This window comes from Cnephaeus nilssonii, assembly GCF_951640355.1.
Source record: "Cnephaeus nilssonii genome assembly, chromosome: 20".
NCBI classification, from domain to species: domain Eukaryota; kingdom Metazoa; phylum Chordata; class Mammalia; order Chiroptera; family Vespertilionidae; genus Cnephaeus; species Cnephaeus nilssonii.
In genome coordinates, this window is record NC_137091.1 from 39,042,771 (window position 1) to 39,062,831 (window position 20,061).

The window sequence follows — 20,061 nt, forward strand, 5'->3', positions numbered from 1 at the left end:
GGGCGGCTGAATACGCCGCTGGCTTACTCGAACAGGAGGGAGACAAAGGCTCCACTCTGCGCTGAACTCCAGTTTCGGGTGAGATTCGGGGAACCCAGTCTCATACTGGGTGAAACTGGACTGTCAGGAAAATCACACTGAGACTCGGGAGCTCCGGAAGGCAGAGGTGTGGAGGCATGGTGTGTGGAGAGGGTGGGCAGCAAGCGTGCATCTAGCTGTCTCATTCGGGAGGGAAACAAAACCTCCTGACTGCACTGAACTCCAGTTCTGGGTGAGACTTTGGGTACCCAGACTCATTCGGGAAGAAACTGGACTGTCTGGCAGCAGGCGAAACTCGAGGGCAGCCTTCTCTCAGAGGTGCGTGCAGCCATTGGCGCGGGACACTGAGACACAGGGGCCTCTTAGGGAGGGGCTGACAGGAAACCAAGGCTGTCTGCTCCACTCTGAGACTCCACCCCATCCAAGCTGAGCACAGAAGCTCTCTCAGTGTAGACACAGCTGATCCTCACAGCCAATTGGCCTGGAGGTCAACTCCCCCCAGTGATACTAACAATAATCTAGACTTAACTATAACAAGACTGCACACACAGCCCATAAAGGGGCACACCAAGAGTGTCCACTCAGGTAACTGGGGAGGCTGATCCACTGGGCCCTGCTAGGACACCTAGCACACAAAGCCACTCCATCAACTGAGAGAAGCAGCTAAAATGTGAAGACAAAGAGGCAGGTCACAAATGAAGGAAATGGAGGGAAGCAAACGACTGGATATAGAGTTCAAAACCACGGTTATAAGGTTTTTCAAGAATTTTCTAGAAAAAGCCGATAAATTTAACGAGACCCTCAAGGATATGAAAAAAGATCAACTAGAAATTAAGCATACCCTGACTGAAATAAAAAATATACAGAGACCTAAAAGCAGACTAGAGGATCGCAAGAACCAAGTCAAAGATTCGGAATACAAAGAAGCAAAAAACACTCCTCCGGAAAAGCAAAAAGAAAAAAGAATCCAAAAATATGAAGATAGTGTAAGGAGCCTCTGGGACAACTTCAAGCGTACCAACATCAGAATTATGGGGATCCCAGAAGAAGAGAGAGAGCAAGATACTGAAAACCTATTTGAAGAAATAGTGACTGAAAACTTCCCCCACCTGGTGAAAGAAATAGACTTACAAGTCCAGGAAGCGCACAGAACCCCAAACAAAAGGAATCCAAAGAAGACCACACCAAGACACATCATAATTAAAATGCCAAGAGCAAAAGACAAAGAGAGAATATTAAATGCAGCAAGAGAAAAACAGTTAGTTACCTACAAGGGAGCACCCATACGATTGTCAGCTGATTTCTCAACAGAAACTATGCAGGCCAGACGGGAATGGCAAGAAATATTCAAAGTAATGAATAGCAAGAAACTACAACCAAGATTACCCAGCAAAGCTATCATTCAGAATTAAAGGTCAGATAAAGAGCTTCACAGATAAGATAAAGCTAAAGGAGTTCATCACCACCAAACCAGAATCATATGAAATGCTAAAAGGTATTCTTTAAGAAGAAAAAGAAAAAGATAAAGATAAAAATTATGAACAACAAATACGTATCTATCAACAAGTGAATCTAAAAATCAAGGGAATAAAAAATCTGATGAACAGTATTAACTGGTGAATATAATAGAATCAGGGGCATAGAAAGGGAGTGGACTGACAACTCTCAGGGGGAAAAGGGTGTGGGGGGTGCGGGAAGAGACTGGACAAAAATCGTACACCTATGGATGAGGACAGTTGGGTTGGGCGGGTAAGGGCAGAGGGTGAGGTGGGAACCAGGTGGAGGGGAGCTAAGGGGGGGAAAAAGAGGACAAATTGTTATAATCTGAACAATAAAGATTCATTTTAAAAAATAAAATAAATACATAATAAATAAATAAATAAATAAATAAATAAATAAATAAATAAATAAAATGGAGCTGTTGGGGGAAGGTCAATGGGGAAAAAAAGGAGATATATGTACTACTATGTGTAATACTTTAAACAATAAAATGAAAAAAATAAAAATAAAATGGAGCTGTTGGATTAGCTACCCATGGGTCTATGTATATTGAGAACTCCTCAGAGGCAGTATCACACCTTCTTCCTTTGGTAGCCACCACCTGAAAAACACTGGGCACTCATGTTCCCTGAATGTATGTATGAATAAATGATTGTTACTAGAGCAACATGAGTAATGGACTCAATCAACAAATATTTCCAAATGTTTACTAAGTACACTGTAGAGGGGGAAAACCAAATAACCGTGGCAGAATGGTATTTTTTCCCCACTTTCCTCTTCTCTCCTTCCTGGAGGGAGGCCTTTGTAAATCAAACTGTGTTGACACAATGCTCTGGAGATGGGCTCTAAGTAGTTGTCAATATTAACGAGAGAAATTTGTCTTAGGTGTGTTTTATATTGTGAAACAAACAAGAAAAATACGTTAAATTCCATGACTGAAAGTTTTTTTATTTTATTTTAAAGAAAGGGTTTGCCATTGCTAGCAGGGAAGGAAGAAGAGGAGGAGGAGAAAGAAGAAGAGGAGTCTGGTCTTGAGACATGGAATCTAAACCACCAGCAGGTAATTTAAAAAAGACAACATGTCCATCCCTGAGTTCTGCAAGCATTTTTATACACCAAGTAGGAAGGAGAAGGATGTAAGGATTGACAATTAGCTATAGACAAAGGGAAGGGCTAGTTCTGGGGTAAGCTCGGCAGAGTCTGCAAGAAAGAAATGTCTGGCCCTGGCTGGTTTGGCTTAGTGGGATCGAGTGTCGGCCTGCTGACTGAGGGGTCTCAGGTTGTGGGTTCGACCCCCACTGTGGGGGCGTGCAGGAGGCAGCCGATCCGTGATTCTCTCTCATTATTGATGTTTCTATCATTCTCTCCTTCTCCCTTCCTTATTAAAGAAAGAAAGAAATGTCTGCTCTTGTGGATTGGCTCTGGGCAGCAGATTGAAAAATTCATATGCAAGTAAGCGGAGGCCCTGGGGCTCTATGGTGTTGGCTATTCTCTCTTTTACATAATCTTAGAAATGGTCTAATCCCCAATTCCAATAGACATACAGAAATGTGATCAGTCTTTTGTCAGAGCTGGTACACAGCTATTAACAGGCTAACTAACTGTTCAGTCTCTCTCTCTTACTCTCTGGCTGCTGTAATTTTAATTTAGAACATCTTAACATTGTTTTCTTGTCAATATCAATGAGCTTGAGGGATCTCAAGCCCCCTCCTGTGGTACATAGAACCATACATCCCACCCCAAGTTCATATAGAGGGAAATCAGCCAGAGTGAACTGACTGGGAGCCAGGACATGGGGAAAGCAGAGAAGTAAACAGAATGAGGGGACAGAGAGAAAGGTCTGAGGAGGAGCTCCCTGATCCTGCCACTGCCTGGGAGTGGACTGATGGACAACTCAGTGAGAAAGTAGAGAATCCCCATCAGTTTCCATGTGTATGCATAACCATTCATCACTAAAATTTTCTTCCTAGTAATGGATTGCACTTTCACAAAAATATCTCTCAATTCAACAAACATTTATAGAGTACTCCCAGTGTATCAGGCTCTATATAAGTTCAGCAACACACACACACACACACACACACACACACACACACACACACACACACACACACAAATATATATACAGCCCCTGCCCTCAAAGACCTACATCCAATTAGCTTCATGTTCCTTCTCTGCACTGCCCTCCTCTGCCCTCCATCAACCCAAATCCTACCCCACCCTGTGAGACCCAGCTCCGGTTCCACCTGACCCAGGCCACAGTGAATTCCTGCCACTTCTGAAATTTGGTTTCACTTATATCTCAGGTTTTATGAAGTGAATGTCATCTCCCTGGTTAGACTTGAGCCTCCTAAGGACAGAGACCATTGTTAGAATTTTCCAGAGAGAAACCACATCAGCGGTTTATATCAGACCAAGCTCAGGCCAAGCCCTAACCTTAACTGGAGGACAATCTCCCCTGACAGCACAAGGTCTGGCCCCCTGCAGATAATTTATAAATTTTGTAGTAGCCAAGACTCTACAACTTGTCAGTAGGCAGGGATAATCTGAAAATTGAGAGGTTAAAGATGATCAAACAAAAAGCAAAAAGGATTTGACTCATGCCTTGCCTCTTCCCTCCTCTTAGGTGAAATAAAGTCACACTACCTTTTCTCACTCCTGCCTGGAAGCTTCCTTGTTAACTTCCCCCTGGGTCCCCATAATTATCAACCAGCCTTCAAGCCTGGCCTCTCCTCTTTCTTTGAGCACATTTCCCAAAGTCTCTGGAATGACTAGAAGTAAGTACTAATGTTCTATAATCCTTAGTGTTTACTCCAAGTAGTAATACCTCCTTGTTTTGCTTTTATTTCCAAACAAGGTGTGGAGCCAAGAGCTCCAACGGTCTGGGCAAACACCTTCCCTCCTGTGGTTTCTGTTTCTCAAACCCTCTTGGATCTGAAGTCCTGAGGGTCTTGCACCAACCCAGCTCCCTCTCCTTTAGACTAGAGTAACTAAGCCACCTTCCTGACCAACAACAAGGAGGCCTGGTCTGACCCACTGCTCCAGTGTTTCTGGCAAGAGAGTATAGCCTCTCCTCCTTGGTCATGTCTGCTTCCCACCTTATATAAAGTGGAGGAAATTGTAAACAGCGTGAGGACAGGACAAGTTCCCAGGCAACAACACCACTACTGTGATACTGTGTGCCAAGGATGGGAGCGGGAACACACAGAGGAGAAACAGTCGATGTTCTCCTCTCTTCTGCCAACCCTGCATCCTCATTTCCTACCAGATATTAAGCTAGTAGAGTCTCTGAAAGGTATAAGGAAATTCAAAGGAGCAAAAAGACTTAGGGAAGAAATCATAACACATTGAGAGGTATGGAGGTGGGAGGGAGGAGGGGAGGGAACAAGTATAGTTGCCAAGTTATCAGTTACTTCTAATGTTCTTAAGAATGCTTCATGTCTTTTGTTTGGCAAGTTTTACCTCCCAGATTCCCGTAAAGCACATGGTCCAACCTGTTACCTAACAAAGCTAGCGTCACTTACCTGTTCTCGCCCTCAAGGATTAAAGCACAAACCGACAAGCCAAGTACAGTGGCCTGAGTCATCCCAAGAAGTCCGGAGCCTCTATCTGGGTACCTTCCACACTCTCTTCAAGCAATTTACAGCAGCACCAATAGTCACAATGAAAGTTCTCATCTTTTTTCTCTCGTTGCTGCCATTAATGCTGATGTCCGTGGTCTCTAGCAACCCAAATCCAGGTAAATAAAATTAATTTTCTATAAAAGTGGGAAGGGGTGGGGGAGAATGTGGCAAAAAAAAACCAAAAACGAAACCAACCTGCATTAAAATGTAGCTCCTTTTAGCTACAGGATTTGAGGTAAGTTAGCCTATCTCAATACCTATTTCCTTATTTACAAAAGGGAGAAAACTGTACTTACATCCAACGAGTATTGTGAGTCAAATGATATAGTATTTATAAAAATGTCTAAAACTGTAGCTCGCAAAGAAAATTTTTATAAATTGGCTCAACAAAGATCTGGTCTCTTACATCTCCCCCAATTCCTCTTCCAGCAAAGTAATGAATTTCCCCACAGCCAATCTTGGTGGCAGTGGTGTAAAGGTGTTGAGGGCAGTTGTACATTTATAGAAAATAAGGAAGTCCTTGCTTATATTCTTTCTTTTTTTTTAAATATATTTTTTATTGATTTTTTACAGAGAGGAAGAGAGAGGGATAGAGAGTTAGAAACATTGATGAGAGAGAAACATCGATCAGCTGCCTCTTGCACACCCCCTACTGGGGATGTGCCTGCAACCAAGGTACATGCCCTTGACCGGAATCGAACCTGGGACCCTTGAGTCCGCAGGCCGACGCTCTATCCACTGAGCCAAACCGGTTTCGGCTGCTTATATTCTTTATAGTGCACCAGACAACCCACCAACAATTATAATGTGATTTAATGGCAAAGTAATAAACTAGAAAAATCATACCACCAGATAGTATCTATATTTGAAAAGCTAGCCATACCAACCCCTGTTCTGACAGCTCACCTTTTGAAGCAGCTCTTGATTAGGGTTATTTATTTATTTATTTATTTATTTATTTATTTATTTATTTTTAAATATATTTTTATTGATTTCAGAGAGGAAGGGGGAGGGAGAGATAGAAAAATCAATGATGAGAGAGAATCATTGATTGGCTGCCTCCTGAACGCCCCCTACTGGGGATCAAACCTGCAACTGGAACTTGTGCCCTTGCCCAAAATGGATTCTGAGACCCTTCAGTCCACAGGCCCATGATCTATCCACTGAGCCAAACCGGCTAGGTCTTGGTTAGGGTTTTTTAAACAGTTCTAGTAATCCAGCCCTTAGCAGAACAACCATGCAGAAGAGAGCTCATCCTCATGGATGTTTCTACTTGAGAGTATCATCTCCTCAAGGGCTACTTTGAGTGAAATAGCTTTGTTACATACTCAGCCTTAACTTGGTCCTAAAATCAAGAGTCCAACTCCAGCCCTGGCCAGTTTTGCTCAGTGGTTGGAGCCTGGCCCATGGACCAAAGGGTCGTGGGTTCAATTCCTAGTCAAGGTCAGGTACCTGGGTTGCTGGTTCCCCAGCCCTGGTAGAGGCAGGTGTAAGAGGCAATGAATCGATGTGTCTCTCTCCAGTCGATGTTTCTCTCTCTTTCTCTCTCTTCCCCCCTCCTCCATCCCTTCCACTTTCTCTAGAAATAAATCAATGGAAAAAATATCCTCCAGTGAGGATTAACAAAATAAAAGAATCCGACTCCACCCCAATTTCTTCTTCCTTATAGAGAGGAGCTTTCTGGAGGCTACTGGGCCCCATGGCTTAGCCCACCATTCTGAAGAGAAGGTTTTTCCATTACTATGACAGACACCAAGGTTAGAGTCCTCAACCTAGAGTCCTCAGCCTGGATTCAAAGCTCCAGCCATGCCCTGGCCAGTTTTGCTCCGTGGACAGAGCATCAGCCTGAGGACTGAAGGGTCCTGGGTTCGATTCCAGTCAAGGGCACCTGCTTGGATTGCAGGCTCAGTCCTCAAGAGGGGGCATGCAGAAGGCAGCCAATCAATGATTCTCTCTCATCATTGATGTTTCTAACTCTCTCTCCTTCTCCCTTCCTCTCTGAAATCAATAAAAAAATATATTCAAAAAAGGAAAAATAATTACAAAGCCCTAGCCACAACCTGCCTTTCCAGTCCACCCCCTCCACTCACTACCAAATGCTCTATGCTCCACCTAAACTAGTCTCTTGTCTGTTCCCTAAAAAGGTCTTGTGAGGCCCTAGCTGGTTTGGCTGAGTGGATAGAGTGTCAGCCTGTGGACTGTAGGGTCCTGGGTTTGATTCCAGTCAAGGGCACATGCCTGGGGTTGTGGGCTCAATCCCCAGTAGGGGGTGTGCAGGAGGCAGCCAATCAATGATTCTCTCTCATCATTGATCTTTCTATCTCTTTCCCTCTCCTTTCCTCTCTGAAATCAATATATATATATTAGAGGCCCGGTGCACAAAATTTGTGCATGGGGGGAAGGGGGGACCCTCAGCCCGGCCTGCAATGACACCAGCATCCCTCGCCCCAGCCTCCAGCCTGAGGTCCCTCCCCTCCCCTTCCTTCACACAGCTGGGGCCCCTCCCCTCCTCTCCCTCCACATTGCCGGGGTGCAGATGCTGGGCTTGCGTTGCCAGGGTGATGCCGCCAGTGTCCCACCCCGGCCACTATGGGCGCTGCTATCTTTGTTGCGGAGTGACAGTTAATTTACGTATTACTCTTTTATTAGATAGGATAAAAGGCTAATATGCTAAGTGTCCCTCCCACCTTCCGACCGGTCGCTATGACGCACACTGACCACCAGGGGGCAGGCACTCAATGCAGGAGCTGCCATGACGCACACAGAAAAAAATGGCACCTTGGACCTGGCACCCAGAAAGCAACACTCGGCTTCCCCCAAGTGGGACACAGGCCCCACCATCACCCTGGAGCGACAGCCCACTAAATCACAGCTGACACTGCCAAGACCCCATAGTGCAAAATGCAGCCCAGCCTGGAAACAGTCTCTGTGGATGCCGGGTAATGACATCACTTAGCAACACCCGGCTTCCTCTCCCTAGCAACTAGCCTCCTTGGAGTTCCAGGAACACAGGAGAAAACATTTTACACTTCAACCAAATGTCTGTGAAGCGTTTTCCCGTGCCTCATCTCATTTGATCCTCACAGAAGTCCTGGAGTAGGTAGATAGGAGACTCAGTAGAATCCTATTTTCTTTTCATTAGCTGGAAAATGGAGATTTAGAAAATTTAGAAACTTGACCCAAATGAAAAGAAGTAAGAAATGGTGGGCCTTGAAATTACCTGAAAGAGAAGTTGGGGTGCTTCACTGGGCTGGAAAAAGTTTAGCTAAATCAGAAAGCAGGTCTAATTAAGCAAGTTTATTCTATATATATATAAAAGACTAAGTTGACTCACACATGCACAATACATATAAAGTTCTCACTGGTGCCAATCTCATGCTTGTGTTTCCATCTGTCATTGTCGATCGTGAATTTGGTTGACGCTTCTATTATAGAGAAAGGGCAAATAGCGATATTAAAATATTTCTTCTAATTAATTTCCTTTCAATGTGCATAAATTGGTGCACCGGGCCACTAGTATCCTCTCTAATAAAGAGGGAATATGCAAACTGACCATCACACCATCACAAATATGGCGGCACCCATAAGATGGCAGCACCCAGTCCTCTCAGCTCCACCGGAGTCTCCCAGTTCTTTCAGCCCCACTAGAGGGGTGGCAGGTGTGCGGTGGGGCCAGACCCACCTTCAGCCCCCCAGCCACCCAGGGCTGGCCCAAGGCACAGGCAAGCCTCAGATGTCAGCTGCCCAGCCGCCCATGGCCACCCATGGCTCAGGTAACCAGGGCCAGTCGAGGTTTGCGCTGCCAACAGTGGCGGCAGCAGAGGTATGATGGGGGCATTGCCTTCCCCTGATCGTCGGGTTGCCTCCTGCCCCTGAGGGTTCCCGGACTGTGAGAGGGGGCAGGCCGGGCTAAGGGACCCCCCTCCAGTGCATGAATTTTCGTGCACCGGGCCTCTAGTATGTATGTGTGTGTGTGTATATATATATATATATATATATATATATATATATATATATATGTCTTGTGCTTTTCCACCAGCTCAATTTTGCTCATGCACCCAACTTCAAAACCACCTCCTCTCCACAGCCTCCCTTGATTCCTCCCATGACTCATTCCTTACCATGAGTTCTACCTCTTGTGTACATGCTTAGCCCTCAGTTGACTCTCTTTGCACTTATCATATTTTACCTTACACTGAAGGTGTTGGTCTGCCTCTCATACCTTTATCTCCTCCCCTTCTAGACTGTAATCTCCTTGGTGACACAATCTGGTGTATTGTTCCATATCCCTCAGTAAATATTTGCTAAATGAAAGAATAAATTCCCAGGTGCCCTTGAACACACTACCCTGAGGTTTGATAGCAACTCTATTAACCTTTGGAACTGGATAATTCTTTGTTGTAGGGGGCTTTTCTGTGCATTGTAAGATGTTTAGCAGCATCCTTGTGACCTCTACCCACTAGATGCCAATAGCAGCCTCCCCACCCCTTAAGATAGCCGAAAATATCTCTAGATATTGCCATGGCCCATGGAGGGTGAACTCACTCCCCAGTTGAGAACCACTGCTCTATACAAATAGTTCTCAAGCCTGCTCCACGTTTAGACTTACCTACACCTTCATCCTTGAAGCCAGGGGAATCTAGATCCAAATCCTGGCTCTTCCACTTACTTTGCAAGCCTGGACAAGTTGCTTCACTCTTTTGAGTTTCAGTTTTATTATATTAAAATGAATAAAAATGCCAGTTAGCACATAGAATTTTTGTGAAGATTAAATAATCTATAATGTGTACCTAGAAAAAAAGTGAATAAATGTATTGAGTAAAATTTCTAGCCCAGTCAGTGTGTCTCAGTGGTTGAGTGTCAACCCGTGAACCAAGAGATCCCCGTTTAGATTCCTGGTCAGGGCACATGCCCAAGTTGTGGACTTGATCCCCAGTAGGGGAGGCATGCAGGAGGTAGCCAATCAATGTCTTTCTCTCATCAATGTTTCTATCTCTCTATCCCTCTCCCTTCCTCTCTCTCTAAAATCAATAAAAATGTTTGTTTGTTTAATTTATAAAGTAGCTCCTAAAGCACAAGGGCAATGAATCAGGAAAGCTCACTGTGCTGACAGGTGACGCTATTACAAACCTTATTAGATCAGTGGATGCAAGGTTCAAGGTTTGTTTCCCAGCAAAGCATCGTATTGCCAGACCAGGCTAACGCTGCCTAGAGAAAATGATGCTCCACCATCCCCGCCCCAAAAAATTCTCAGAATAAAATTTCTTACTTTATCTCTTAAAATAACCACATACATGCAAAATATGCTTTTCATAGGAGGGGGTAACATAAGTGAGAATATAAAGAATGTTAGGAAATAAATTACTTATTATAACAGTTTACTCATTACTTATAAAATTACTTATCTATAATAATAAAAGTGTAATATGTTAATTAGACTGGATAGATGAAAGACCTTCCAGACGTCATTCCAGACATCCTCCGGATGAAGCCACAGCAGCGAGGGCTGAGGCAGAGGCAGTTAGGGACAATCAGGCAGGCAGGCAAGTGGTTAGGGGTGATCAGGCAGACAGGCAGGTGAGCAGTTAGGAGCCAGCAGTCCAGAATTGCAAGAGGGATGTCTGACTGCCAGTTTAGGCCTGATCCACCGGCAGTCGGACATCCCCTGAGGGGTCTCGGATTGCGAGAAGGTGCAGACTGGGCTGAGGGACCGAATTTCATGCACTGGACCTCTAGTTAATTATAAAATTACTTGTATTAGCTGACACGTGTTAAGCACTCCTATATGCCTATTTTTTAAATTCTTAACTTTTCACTTTTCAGACTTTCAAAAATTTTGTAAAAATAATCAGAGTATATCCATCCAGTTTTTTTTTTCAAATAACATCTTACATAACCATAATATGTTGACACAATACTATTAACTAATGTACAAATATTTAAAATTTTCTAAACATCCCATTAATGTCCTTTTCCTAGTCCAGAATCCACTCCAGGAGCCAACACTGAATAAAGTTATCATGTCTCCTTAGTCTCCTCCAATCTAGAGAGTTTTTTCAGCTTTCCTTGTCTTTCATGACCTTGACACTTTTAAAGACAACTAATCCGATATTTTGAAAAACTTCCCTCAGTTTGGGTTTGTCTGATGTTTCCTCGTGATTAAGTTCATATTATGCATTTTTAGGAAGAACTCCACAAAAGTGATATGTGCCTTCTCAGTACACCACATCTGAAGGCCCACGATATCAATACCTTTCGTTACTGGTGATGTTTACTTAGAACACTTGGTTAAGGTGGTGTCTGCCAGATTGCTCTACTGTAAAGTTACTATTTTTCCCATTGTATCCTGTAAAGAGATACTTTGAAACTCTGTAAATAGTTTGTTTCTTTTAATCATACTTTTGCCCATTAATTTTTAAAATCCATTGATGATTCCTGCTTACAAGTATTTCTATGCCATTAGTCAAATGGTGGTTTTCTATTTCCATCATTCCTTCTACATTTATTAATTGGAATTCTATAAGGAAGAACTGTTCCTTCTCTCCCATTTATTTATTCAATTATTTATTAATATAAGTAAAGATTCATGAATATTTATGGATTATAATCCATTACTATCATTCTTTATCATGTTGTTCATATTGTCCCAAAACTAGCCATTGAGAGCTCCTATAAATTGGTTTATATGTCTTTTTGTTTTTTACTAGAGGCCCAATGCACGAAATTTGTGCAAGAGTAGGCCTTCCTTCCCCCAGCTACTGTCACCAGCTTCCCTCTGACACCTGGGACCCAGGCTTCCCTCGTAGCCTCAGCTTCATCTGGAAGGTCTTCCAGTCTAATTAGCATATTATGCTTTTATTATTAAAGATATGTTTTTATTGATTTTATGGAGAGAGGAAGGAAGAGGGAAAGATGGAAACATTGATGAGAAACATCATAGATCAGCTGTTTCCTGCACGCCCCCTATTGGGGATGGAGCCCGCAACCAGGGCATGTGCCATGACAGGGAATCAAACCAGTGAACTCTTGGTTCATGGGTCACCATCGCTCAACCACTGAACCACACCGGCTGGGCTATCTTTTTAACATACCATTTTTTAGCAGTTCTGACACTACAAGATGTTTCAGGCTTATCTTATATTTACCTGCCCCAGGTCAGGAATCAGCCATTTCTCCAAGGAGCCCTGGTTTCTTTCATAGGAGAATTGTCCATTGCTTCTAGGTGCTATTGCTTCTAGGCTCTCTAGTGGATACAGCTAGGAAATAAGTGTATCGATATACACACTAATGCACTACTAGTCCCATTCTACAAATTAAGTACAGAAGATTTAAGCAACTTGTCCAAAATCACAAAGCTAATATGTGGTGGAACTGGGGAATTAAAATAATGATAGATTTACCATGAGTCCTAACAAGAGGAATAGCTTCTTTACACATACAAGAGAGCAAAAAGCAACAAGCCTAATATTCCAGCATAAACCCTCTCTTTGGGCATTAACTAGAAGTCAGCAATTACAACCACAATAAAAACTATTGCTCTGGCCAGTTCCAGTTTTTCTCAGTGGTTAGAGTGTCGGTCTTCAGACAGAAGGGTCTCCGATCCAATTCTGGTCAAGGTTGCAGGTTGCAGGTTCACCAGACCCAGTAGGGGCATGTGAGGGAGGCAACCAGGGATGCAACCAATCTCTCTCTCTCCCAATCTCTCTCTCTCTCTCTCTCTCTCTCTCTCTCTCTTCCCTCCCCCCTCCTTCCTCCCTCCTTTCCACTCTTTCTAGAAATCAATGAAAAAATATCCTCAGGTGAGGATTTAAAACAAAAACAAACTACCATGTACTGAACTCCTGCTTGAGCACTGGGCACTCACAGTATCTCATTTATTCGTTTTCCAAATCAGAAAACCAACTATCAAAGAAGCTAAGTGATTTGTCCAAGATTACATAGTTAAGTGGCAAAGCAAGCAGTTAACCCCATATCCAACTGGATAGAAAGTCCATGCTTATTCCACTGTGTCAGTAATTTTCAAAACTGATTTTGGATTAAGTATAAAGTGGCTTTTACTTTAGTAGTTCTGTTTAATTTAATGCATGTTAGAAAAAAACCTAAGCACGTAATCAAACCCATAACCTCATAAGTAATATTGCATAGATAAGGCTGTTTTTAAATAAATTAAATTTAAAGAAAAAGTATGAAGTAAACAATAGTAGAGGTGGTACAAGCTATAGCAAAAATCATAAAGGTAGTCCATAAATGCTATAGCAAACATACAGTTTCATATTTAGTCACACCATGATATTACGGTCAAATAGGGCTGCAGAAAGTACAACTCTTGGACCCGAATTTTAGCTCTAGATGTGTCTCCATTACCTTTATGAACTTGGCCTTTTCATTTGCTCTCTCTGGGCCTCTCTCTGAAAAATTAGAGATAATGATTTCATTAGCAATTTGGGGCCCTGGCCGGGTAGCTCTGTTGTTTGGAGCATCATCCTGATGCACCAAGGTTGCAGATTTGATCCCAAGTCAAGGCACATAGAAGAATCAACCACTCTAGCTGGTTTGGCCCAGTGGATAAAGCATTGGCCTGCAGACCAAAAGTCCCAGATTCGATTCTAGTCAAAGGCATGTTCCTCAGTTGCAGGCTCCTCTCCAACCAGGGCTCATGCAAGAGGCAACCAATGTGCTTCTCTCACATCAATATTTCTCTGTCTTTCCCTCTCTCTTCCTCTTATCAGTTGATAAGAATAACGATTTCTTTATTTGTACTTTCAAAATTTTCTCTAATGTAGTTATATTACATTTACAATGAAAAGAAAAAAAAAACTTTCAACGAAGAGATCCAAACAAGATTCCTCTGGCTCTAATATTTTGGGGCTTTGCCCTGGAACTAGGAGAAGTCAGGAGAGAATAAAATGTTAGAAAAGTTTACATGGCAGGGGCTATGCCTGTTTAAATTACTTTTAACAGCACATAAAAACATTTAAAAACCAGCACTTGAGGAAATGATGCAACACCCTCCATCTTGGTGGTAGAAAGGGCACAAGTCTGGGAAACAGGAGACCTGAACTGAACCAGATGGTCTCTAAGGGCCCTCTCTGTACAACTTATCCATTCACTTATTGAATAAATACTTACCAGTGCCTACCATGTGTCAGGAACATGTAACTGAATGACCACTTAGCTACTGGTTCAGAGTCTAGAAGGGAAAAAGATTTTTAGTTTGCTAGGGCTGCTGCCGTAGCAAAATACTGTCTCACAGTTCTAGAAGCTATGAGTTGGTTTGGTTTCTTATGAAGCCTCTCTCCTAGGCTTGCAAATGGACCTCTTCTTGGCCATTCCTCTGAACACATTCATCCATAGTGTTTCTTTATGTGTTCAAATCTCTTCTTCTTATAAGGACTCCAGTCAGATTGGATTAGGGCCCACCAAAATAACTTCATTTTAACTCAATCCCCTTTTTAATGGCCCTATCTCCAAATACAGTCATTCTGAGGTACTGAGGGTTAGGGTTTCAACAAGAATTTTGAGAGGGACACAATTCAATTCACAACAGATTTCAAACGAAAAACTATAATTGTGCAAAAATAGAGCTACACTCAAATATGATGGTGAACCATGTGAATTAATAATTAATTCTGACAGGAATAGCCAAAACTATTATACAGATGATCATCAACTCAGCCTGGTTCTAGCTCCAGAACCTCAAGTCTATATATAAACCATCATCCTTGATTGTCATAAAAATATTTTAGTTATCACAAAATGGGAATAAAAAAGCATCAGGTGATAAGACATACCTGAATAGAGGCCAAAAGAGGAATGGCTTTTGTTCCAGGGGAGCAAAGGTAAATATAATATTTTTATAGTTAGACTGGGATTAGGGATTCAAATACCGCAAACAGAGGTCAGGTGAAGATCCTGATGGGTTTATGGAATAATCTGCTCATTCCTTAAGTTATGAGGATTTTATAGTGTGTGTTTTGGGGGGAGGGGTCTTGATTAAGCCCCATCTCTGTCCTCTCTTCCATTCAGAAGCCATTCTTTCTCTACCTACCTCCAGTTAAACTTTTCTCTAGACTGGATTTTCAACCTCAATTCTTTATCCATTTAAAATACTCTTCTCTTCAGTACTTGAGTTAAAATACTCCCAGACCCCTAAGTTTAAAAGGGAAAATAAATGGAACTGAGTTAAACTAGGTAGCCCAATGCTGGGGGACCATTTCTGTTGGTCCTTTCCCTTTCCAGTGTCTGGAAGTGACCTGTTTACTTTCAACAGGGGTCGCCAGAGGCCACAGGGACAAACGCCAGGCTTCTGGGAGGTGGCTCCAGGAAGGTGGCCAAGAATGTGAGTGCAAAGGTCAGTAACTCAGTCTCAACAACAGTGATACACCATTGATACCCCAATCCTCTCCCTTGAGTCCCTGCGACGAATGCAGAAGTTAGCTGAGCTGACTCACCCATTCCCCTCTCCACCAGCCCACCACATGCAGCACCAATACTTGTTTTCTTCTGGAGTCTCCTAAGAAGGCTGGACTCCTCCAAGGTCTAAATCTCTGCCTGCCAACTCCCCCTTATTTTTTCCCTAAGAACCCAGGGCCCCCTTCCAAAAGCTTCCTGGATCTTATCCTCAACCTTATTTTACTCACAGGTAAGACTGAAATCAGGCAAAATGGCTTGCTCCAGGTAAAGCAGCTACTGGAAGATGTTGCCCTAGCCGATTGCTCAGTAGTTAGAGTGTCAGCCCAAAAACCGAAGAGAAGGCTGACACCTATGTCTTATTCCTAATTTTTTAGTCTCCCTAATGATATCCTGCTGCCCTCTCCATACCTGCCACTAAATTCTTGCCAACACAGATCAGGGAAAAAAATGCTCAGAAATCCTATATAATAAAAGCCTAATATGCCAGGAGTTCGACTGAGATCTCGACTGAGGGGAGGGGGGAGCGGTGCAGGACCAGCTGGCCAACTGCCCAAGGTCCCTCCCCCTGGCCAGTCCTGCCCCCGATCACCCCCCCATCAGGGGCAGGGCCAGTCAGCCAACGTCCCACATCCCCTCCACCCTCCACCCTCCCCCCACCCCCCTACAGTCCGGCCCAATCAGCCCTGATGGGGTGGGGGGGCTGCCAGACCCCACCTATGCATGAATTCATGCACAGGGCCACTAGTATAACTGGATATCTCCACTGTTCCATGTTGACGCTTTTCCCCACCCCATTGCAGTTTAAAAAAAGCAAAGATGGCAAGTAAAGCCCTACCCTACTCCCTACTCTTAAACATGCTAACCCTCCCATCTTAGCAGCAACCCTGTTATTTCAGATTGGTTCCTGAGAGCTCCTAAAAGAAAACTCATGGCAGTGCCCAGGCTTCCAAAGAAGCAGTGTCCCTGTGATCATTTGAAGGGCAACATAAAGAAAAACAGTAAGTTTCAAAAGAATGAAACTTCTTAAACCAGAGTCACTTGGTGGAATCAACTAGGAATGAAGCAGGGGCTGAGAACAGACAATAGAGGTGAAATGAAGACCAGGATAAACATCTCAGTGCTTTCTACTTGTGTCAACTTGTGGGGAAGGAAAGCAGGATACAATTCTCCTAATACTATAAAGGTTTAACCAAGTCTTAGATTTTCGAACCCCATTTCTTATCAAAGTGGAGGGAGATTGGGGACCTGATCATTGATCTCTAAAAATGACACCAGAGTCACCTAAGCCGTGTGGCTTAGTGGTTGAATGTTGACCTATGAACCAGGAGATCACAGTTAGATTCCTGGTCAGGGCACATGCCCGGGTTGCCTGCTCAATCCCCATTAGGGGGGCATGTAGGAGGCAGCCAATTAATGATTCTCATCATTGATGTTTCTCTCTCTCTCTCCCTCTCCCTTCCTTTCTGAAATCAATTAAAAATATAATTTAAAATAGGCAAAATTAAACTAAATTATTTAGAAATATAGATAGATAGATAGATAGATAGATAGATAGTAAAACAATAAAGAAAATAGTAGCCAGGCCGGTGTGGCTCAGTGGTTGAGTGTCGCAGTTTGATTCTGGATCGGGGCACATACCTCCGTTATTGGCTTGACCCCCAGTCGGGGAGAGAGGATGTGGAGGCAGCCAATCAATGACTCTCTCTCATCATTAATGTTTCTATCTCTCTTTCTCCCTTTCTCTCTGAAATAAATAAAAATATTTTTAAAAAGTAAATGCTTACTATGAAAGTCAGGGGGAAAGGGAGGATAGTGATCAGAAAAGGAGGTGGATGATGCCAATATTCTATTTCTAGGCCTAGGATAATAGTTTCATCAACATCTACTTTATAACTATTTATTGAACTGCACTTATAAGTTTTTATGGACTCCTATCCTATATAATAAAAGCCTAAATGCTAAGTATCTGGTCGTCTGTTCAACCAAAGCGTAATATGCTGATATGCTAAGGCCGCTCAACCGCTCGCTATGATATGCACTGACCACCAGGGGGAAGACGCTAACAGTACATTAGCTTGCTGCTGGAGTCTGGCTGGGACTGAGCGAGACAGGCCGGACATACCCTGGAACCCTCCCTCAGTCCCTCCCCAGCTGGCCAACCTCCTGCATCCCTCTCTGGCCCCGATCATGCACCAGTGGGGTCCCTTCACCTGGCCTGCGCCCTCTCGCAATCCAGGACCCCTCGGGGGATGTCAAAGAGCCGGTTTCGACCTGATCCCGCAGGCCAGGCTGAGCAACCCCACTGGTGCACAAATTCGTGCACTGGGCTTCTAGTATATGTATAATATTTTGTAATAATAAAAGATTTGTTAAAGGTGCAGAGCAAAACAATATATACTGGTATAGTATAATCTGATTTTTATATTTTTTAATGTTTTTTAAAGATTTGTGCATTTATTTATTTTTGTTGTTGTAGTTAATTCTCACCTAAGGATATTTTTCCATTGAATTTTAGAGAGTGTGGAAAGAAGGGGGAGAGACAGAGAGACAAGGAAACATCAATGTGAGAGAGACACATAGATTGGTTGCCTCCCACATGCGCCCCTCCCTGACGCTCTATCCACTGAGCCAAACTGGCTAGGGCTCATTTTTATTTTTTAAAGTAAACTTAATAGTTTACATACAAAAAGATATGGGAGACTATATAGTAAAATATTAACAGTATTTTGTTCTGGGGAATGGGGAGTAGAATTGGGGGAGAGTTGTCCTTTTACATTTTTTATTGGATATATTTTTATTTTAATTATTTTCCACTGGATGAGTCTTACTTTTATAATTTTAAAAGCTCTCATAAAAAATAAATTTAAAAAATTTTTAACACTAGTGTCTCCCCTTTATTTTCACCCTAGGGCACCAAAGGCACCACAGGAAGCCAAACAAGCACTCCAGAGCCTGCCAGCAATTTATCAAACGCTGTCAGCTAGCAAGCTTTACTCTGCCTCTATAGGAGCTCTGAGAGCCCGCTCTCCCAATGAAACATTCTTACTCAAAAGAGAATGCTCTTCTCCCACCTCAACTCCCTCTCCTTGTCCCCACTCCCTAAATCATTCCAGGGTTCTCAAAAAGCATTTTTCCCCAGATTATTTTGATTATTGCTCCCTCTAGTGCTTTCTCTTGTAAGTCTTTTCCTGTACCCTCTCATTACTCAGGCTTCATTTAAACTTAATTAGCTGAAAGAAACCAGAAAACCCTGGCTCCCTAGCTGGTTCCATCTGACCTTAAATACAACCAGGCAAATAGCAAACAGAAGTCAATAAATATTTTTAGATGTAATAGAACCCAGCCGATGTGGCTCAGTGGTTGAGGGTCAACCTATGTATAAACCAGGAGGTCATGGTTCGATCTGGGTCAGGGCACATGCCCAGGTTCCAGGCTAGATCCCCAGTGGGGGGCATGCAGGAGGCAGCCGATCAATGATTCTCTGTCATCATTGATGTTTCTCTCTCTCCCTCTCCCTTCCTCTCTGAAATCAATAAAAATATATTTTGAAAAGAGTGTAATAGGTCAAAATCATTTCTTTCAAAAGGGGTCTAGCAACTCACATTCAATCCAGATGACCCACTTTACCCTGTTCACTACAAACTCAACCCAGATTCTACATCTACACATACTTCTTCCGACCAAATAGCTCTCTTCCTCTCTCCCTCTCTCCCTCCCTCTCTCTCTCTCTCCCTCTCTCCCTCTCTCTCTCTCTCTCTCTCTCTCTCTCTCTCTCTCTCTCTCTCTCTCTGTGTGTGTCTTTCCTGTCAAATTTTTTATTCTTTTACTCTTTCAACAAACCTTTCTGAGGCAAGAGCTAAATAGGACAAAGAAAGCAGGTATAGCAATGAATCAAACATGGTCTTATCCCAGGCGTCCTCAAACTACGGCCCGCGGGCCACATGCGGGTGTTTTTGCCGTTTTGTTTTTTTACTTCAAAATAAGATATGTGCAGTGTGCATAGGAATTTGTTCATAGTTTTTTTTAAACTATAGTCCGGTCCTCCAACGGTCTGAGGGACAGTGAACTGTCCCCCTGTTTAAAAAGTTTGAGGACCCCTGTCTTATCCTATCTAATAAAGAGGGAATATGCTAATTGATTGTCGCACCCTCACAAAGATGGTGGTGCCCACAGCCAATAAGGAGGGAATATGCTAATTGACTGTCATACCCTCAAAGATGGCAGCACCCACAGCCACAAGATGGCAACGCCAGTCCCTCCAGCCCTGCCACAGTGGCAGGTGCATAGCACTTGCATCCGGAGTCCCCCTGTCCCCTCAGCCCCCCAGCTGCACAGGGCCAGCCCGAGGCACATGCAAGCCTCGGATGGTGGCTACCCAGCTGACACCCAAGGCACAGGCAAGCCTTGGACGTTGGCTGCCCAGCCGCCCAGGGCCAGCCCGAGGCGCAGGGAAGCCTCAGATGGCAGCTGCCCAGCCCCCAGGGCC

The 20,061-nt window shown here is 43.4% G+C and overlaps 1 protein-coding gene across 1 annotated transcript; it reads left to right on the forward strand.

The window, feature by feature from the left end:
- Nucleotides 1-5,202: 5,202 nt before the first annotated feature.
- Nucleotides 5,203-18,582, forward strand: CXCL17 (C-X-C motif chemokine ligand 17; the record flags this gene model as incomplete). Its single annotated transcript, XM_079759558.1, has 4 exons — nt 5,203-5,278; nt 15,433-15,513; nt 16,472-16,573; nt 18,485-18,582. 4 exons carry the CDS (start codon nt 5,203-5,205, stop codon nt 18,580-18,582), a joined length of 357 nt encoding a protein of 118 aa, XP_079615684.1.
- Nucleotides 18,583-20,061: the final 1,479 nt, after the last annotated feature.